Here is a 6,000-nt window from a genome sequence, read left to right as displayed (position 1 = left end):
GCGCTGCCTTCCCAGAATGCTGTGCTGAAGCGTTGAAGTCTCTCGACGTCACCCAGAGGAATAAAGTGGAGCGCGGCGCGGACTATAACGACAGAAGTGTTCACGGACGACTGGATCTGCAGCTGAGAGTGTGTATGGGCGTGCGTTTCCTCTCTCGCTCTAGTCACGCGCGCGCCCTACCGGGAGAAGAGCCCGTACGGCCCATACAAGGACCTTCCGCTCTATTAACGTCAAGCCGACCCATACTCGAAAAAAACTCTCCGAAACTTCTGAGAAACCGGAAGGAGTATTTTTGACACAGAAATACTCCATCAAACGTCCAACATTAGTTTTTGAAACTTTGTCTATGTTTAGGATGGGAATCCAAGTCTTTAACAGTGGAAAGCTCAGTGTGCAGGAAACAGCATTTCACCCCGGCTTTAAGATAAGAAGTATTTACTAGACAAGCAAAAGTAATTGTCTTGTTTTGGTGGAAAATAACTCAAAAGGAAGAGAGTTTTTGCTTGAAACACACACATACACACTCACACACACACACACACACACACACACACAGTCAGTCTCTCTCTCTCTCTCTCTCTCTCTCTCTCTCTCTCTCTCTCTCTCTCTCTCTCTCTCTCTCTCTCTCTCTCTCTCTCTCTCTCTCTCTCTCTCTCCGCAGAATGAGACGAAAGGATTTGCTGCGCCTCCGACTCTCTGTAAGGTTGAGCTATTTTAGGACCAGATTCCCTTTGAGAAAGAAACGTGTGTGTGTGTGTGTGTGTGTGTGTGTGTGTGTGTGTGTGTGTGTGTGTGTGTGTGTGTGTGGAGAATGTTTTTGGGCCATGTGAGAAAAACAGCCTATAAATCATACTATGCATTTTTCTATGCAAGTGTGTGTGTGTGTGTGTGTGTGTGTACCTCAGACAGTCTGTGTGCTCTGTGAGGAGATTTCCCGCACTGGAGCAGTTGAGCCGCCAAATTACAGTCTTTCCTGTACAGATCCTGCAGAAAAACACACACACACACACATATATGTTGGTCTATGTGGTTTACAGGGACTCTCCACAGGCGTAATGGTTTTTATACTGTACAAACCGTATTTTCTATCCCCTTACACTGCCCCTGCCCCTAAACCTACCCATCACACACACACACACACACACACACACACACACACACACACACACACACACACACACACACACACACACACACACTGCCCCTAAACCTGCCCATCACACACACACACACACACACACACACACACACACACACACACTGCCCCTAAACCTACCCATCACACACACACACACTGCCCCTAAACCTACCCATCACACACACACACACACTGCCCCTAAACCTACCCATCACACACACACACACACTGCCCCTAAACCTACCCATCACACACACACACACACACACACACACACACACACACACACACACTGCCCCTAAACCTGCCCATCACACACACACACACACACACACACACACACACACACACACTGCCCCTAAACCTACCCATCACACACACACACACACACACACACACTGCCCCTAAACCTACCCATCACACACACACACACACACACACACACACACACACACACACACACACACACACACTGCCCCTAAACCTACGCATCACACACACACACACACACACACACACACACACACTGCCCCTAAACCTACCCATCACACACACACACACACACACACACACACACACACACACACACACACACACACACACACACACTGCCCCTAAACCTACCGATCACAGGAAACATTCTGCATTTTTACTTTCTCAAAAAAACATCATTTAGTATGTTTTTAAGGCCATTTGAATTATGAGGACATTTGATATGTCCTCATAAACCACATTTATAGTGTAATACCAGTGTAATACCCATGTAGTTATACAAATTTGTGTCCTCATAAACCACATAAACAGGCTCACACACACACACACACACACACACACACACACACACACCTCAGAAACACTGAACCCATCAGAGCTGATCAATAACTTCAGAAGTTACCGCCGTCCGTCTGCGGTTTGTCAGTAAATCACTGAGAATTGTATATTGAACTATCAATTAAATCATGTAATGGCAGAAACGCTGTGTGTGTGTGTGTGTGTGTGTGTGTGTGTGTGTGTGTGTGTGTGTGTGTGTGTGTGTGTGTGTGTGTGTGTGTCTGTGTGTGTCTGTCTGAGGCCTGTCGTACGTTATCCGCTCGCAGCTTCTGGATGGTGATCTCGGCCTCCATCAGATGTTTCTTCAGCGTGACGATCTCTCGACTCAGAGATCTCTTCTCGTCCTCATAACGCTGAGTCTGAAACACACACACACACACACACACACACACAGGACACACACACACTTTAGTGCCTGCTTTTTTTAGCCTCTGGTCTTTCATGAGAAACTGTGGTTCATGATGTTTATAGTTCTACCTCTCCAAATAAGATTAAAAGATGTTATTTTACACTCGTGTCTTTTCTAGAAAGCAGCCGATCATCAGAGATCAGCAGCACACACTTCAACTGTCTGACAGATGGATCGGTGTGTGTGTGTGTGTGTGTGTGTGTTTGGGTGAGCAAATGTGTGTGTCCCTGTTTATGTGGTTTATGAGGACATTTCAAATGTCCTCATATTTCAGATAGCTTTAAAAACATACTAAATTATGTTTTTTTGATAAAGTAAAAATGCAGATTTAAAAATGTTTCGTGTGTGTGTGTGTGTGTGTGTCTGTGTCTGTGTCTGTGTCTGTGCCTGTGCCTGTGCCTGTGCCTGTGCCTGTGCCTGTGCCTGTGCCTGTGCGTCTGTGCGTCTGTGCGTCTGTGCGTGTGTGTCTGTGCCTGTGCCTGTGCCTGTGCCTGTGCCTGTGCCTGTGCCTGTGCCTGTGCCTGTGCCTGTGCCTGTGTCTGTGCCTGTGTCTGTGCCTGTGTCTGTGCCTGTGCCTGTGCCTGTGCGTGTGCGTCTGTGCGTGTGTGTGTGTGTGTCTGTGCCTGTGTCTGTGCCTGTGCCTGTGCCTGTGCCTGTGCCTGTGCCTGTGCGTCTGTGCGTCTGTGCGTCTGTGCGTGTGTGTCTGTGCCTGTGCCTGTGCCTGTGCCTGTGCCTGTGCCTGTGCCTGTGCCTGTGTCTGTGCCTGTGCCTGTGCCTGTGTCTGTGTCTGTGCCTGTGCCTGTGCGTGTGCGTCTGTGCGTGTGTGTGTCTGTGTCTGTGCCTGTGCCTGTGCCTGTGCCTGTGCCTGTGCGTGTGTGCGTGTGTGTCTGTGTCTGTGTCTGTGTCTGTGTCTGTGCCTGTGCCTGTGCCTGTGCCTGTGCCTGTGCCTGTGCCTGTGCCTGTGCCTGTGCGTGTGCGTCTGTGCGTCTGTGCGTGTGTGTGTGTGTGTCTGTGTCTGTGTCTGTGTCTGTGCCTGTGCCTGTGCCTGTGCCTGTGCCTGTGCCTGTGTCTGTGCCTGTGCCTGTGTCTGTGCCTGTGCCTGTGCCTGTGCCTGTGCCTGTGCCTGTGCGTCTGCGTCTGCGTCTGCGCCTGCGCCTGCGCCTGCGCGTGCGCGTCTGTGCCTGTGCCTGTGCCTGTGCCTGTGCCTGTGCCTGTGCCTGTGCCTGTGCCTGTGTCTGTGCCTGTGCCTGTGCCTGTGTCTGTGCCTGTGCCTGTGTCTGTGCCTGTGCCTGTGCCTGTGTCTGTGCCTGTGCCTGTGCCTGTGCCTGTGTCTGTGCCTGTGCCTGTGCCTGTGTCTGTGCCTGTGTCTGTGTCTGTGCCTGTGTCTGTGCCTGTGCCTGTGCCTGTGCCTGTGCCTGTGCCTGTGCCTGTGCCTGTGCCTGTGCCTGTGCCTGTGCGTCTGTGCCTGTGCCTGTGCCTGTGCCTGTGCCTGTGTCTGTGCCTGTGCCTGTGCCTGTGCCTGTGCCTGTGCCTGTGCCTGTGCCTGTGCCTGTGCCTGTGCCTGTGCGTGTGCGTCTGTGCGTGTGTGTGTCTGTGTCTGTGTTTGTGCGTGTGTGTGTGTGTGTGGCTCTGTGTGACGCAGTCTGTCTCCTGTGTGTTAAACTGAAGCAGATTCAGAGCCGGCTCAATAAACTCTCCTTAATGAAGACGCAGTGATGTGTGTTTAAGCGGCCATCGAAATGTGCAATAGATTTATTTAAATGCGTGCATTCAGCAGATGCTTTTATTCAGTGCAAACACTTCAGCAAACGGTCAAAAATAATATAGACTACATCAATGTCTAATCTGTAATCATAATATTCGTAATGCAGATGAAGGATGTGCTGCTCAAACGAGAGTTTCCATCAGATGGGATTTCTCTCTCTCACACACACACACACGCACACACTCTCTCTTTCTCTCGTCCCATCAGCCCTTTTGACCTTCATTTCTATCATTTGAACAACTTAAAATTACATATCAGAAGGTTATCCACATACACACGTGATTTACTCTGAACCGGTCTCCAGAGTCCTGCAGAGGATAGTCCTCATCCATCAGTGTGTGCCGTGAGCAGACATCAGCTTCATATAATCAAACGTTTACAGTAAGGCTTCACATGAGGACTAATAATCAAACGTTTACAGTAAGGCTTCACATGAGGACTAATAATCAAACGTTTACAGTAAGGCTTCACACGAGGACTAATAATCAAACGTTTACAGTAAGGCTTCACATGAGGACTAATAATCAAACGTTTACAGTAAGGCTTCACATGAGGACTAATAGTCAAACGTTTACAGTAAGGCTTCACATGAGGACTAATAATCAAACGTTTACAGTAAGGCTTCACATGAGGACTAATAATCAAACGTTTACAGTAAGGCTTCACACGAGGACTAATAATCAAACGTTTACAGTAAGGCTTCACATGAGGACTAATAATCAAACGTTTACAGTAAGGCTTCACATGAGGACTAATAATCAAACGTTTACAGTAAGGCTTCACATGAGGACTAATAATCAAACGTTTACAGTAAGGCTTCACATGAGGACTAATGATCAAACGTTTACAGTAAGGCTTCACATGAGGACTAATAGTCAAACGTTTACAGTAAGGCTTCACATGAGGACTAATAATCAAACGTTTACAGTAAGGCTTCACATGAGGACTAATAATCAAACGTTTACAGTTAGGCTTCACACGAGGACTAATAGTCAAACGTTTACAGTAAGGCTTCACACGAGGACTAATAATCAAACGTTTACAGTAAGGCTTCACACGAGGACTAATAATCAAACGTTTACAGTAAGGCTTCACACGAGGACTAATAATCAAACGTTTACAGTAAGGCTTCACACGAGGACTAATAATCAAACGTTTACAGTAATGCTTCACATGAGGACTAATAATCAAACGTTTACAGTAAGGCTTCACATGAGGATTAATAATCAAACGTTTACAGTAAGGCTTCACATGAGGACTAATAATCAAACGTTTACAGTAAGGCTTCACAAGAGGACTAATAATCAAACGTTTACAGTAAGGCTTCACATGAGGACTAATGATCAAACGTTTACAGTAAGGCTTCACAAGAGGACTAATAATCAAACGTTTACAGTAAGGCTTCACATGAGGACTAATAATCAAACGTTTACAGTAAGGCTTCACATGAGGACTAATAATCAAACGTTTACAGTAAGGCTTCACATGAGGATTAATAATCAAACGTTTACAGTAAGGCTTCACATGAGGACTAATAATCAAACGTTTACAGTAAGGCTTCACATGAGGACTAATAATCAAACGTTTACAGTAAGGCTTCACATGAGGACTAATAATCAAACGTTTACAGTAAGGCTTCACATGAGGACTAATAATCAAACGTTTACAGTAAGGCTTCACATGAGGATTAATAATCAAACGTTTACAGTAAGGCTTCACATGAGGACTAATAATCAAACGTTTACAGTAAGGCTTCACATGAGGACTAATAATCAAACGTTTACAGTAAGGCTTCACATGAGGACTAATAATCAAACGTTTACAGTAAGGCTTCACATGAGGGCTAATAATCAAACG

The 6,000-nt window shown here is 46.8% G+C and overlaps 1 protein-coding gene across 5 annotated transcripts in view; it reads right to left on the bottom strand.

The window, feature by feature from the left end:
- Window positions 1–6,000, bottom strand: part of LOC137090859 (brain-enriched guanylate kinase-associated protein) — a 90,091-nt gene that overhangs the window by 2,060 nt on the left and 82,031 nt on the right. For all 5 annotated transcript variants that reach the window (XM_067454825.1, XM_067454828.1, XM_067454824.1 and 2 more), the window contains 2 exons: window positions 2,221–2,328; window positions 901–984 (listed from right to left, as the gene is read on the bottom strand). In XM_067454825.1, coding sequence (XP_067310926.1) covers window positions 901–984; window positions 2,221–2,328 — 192 coding nt within the window. The remainder of the gene's footprint in view (window positions 1–900; window positions 985–2,220; window positions 2,329–6,000) is intronic.

The sequence above is a fragment of the Pseudorasbora parva genome, chromosome 10, assembly GCF_024679245.1.
Source record: "Pseudorasbora parva isolate DD20220531a chromosome 10, ASM2467924v1, whole genome shotgun sequence".
Lineage (NCBI taxonomy): Eukaryota > Metazoa > Chordata > Actinopteri > Cypriniformes > Gobionidae > Pseudorasbora > Pseudorasbora parva.
This window is presented reverse-complemented; position numbering and strand designations above follow the sequence as displayed.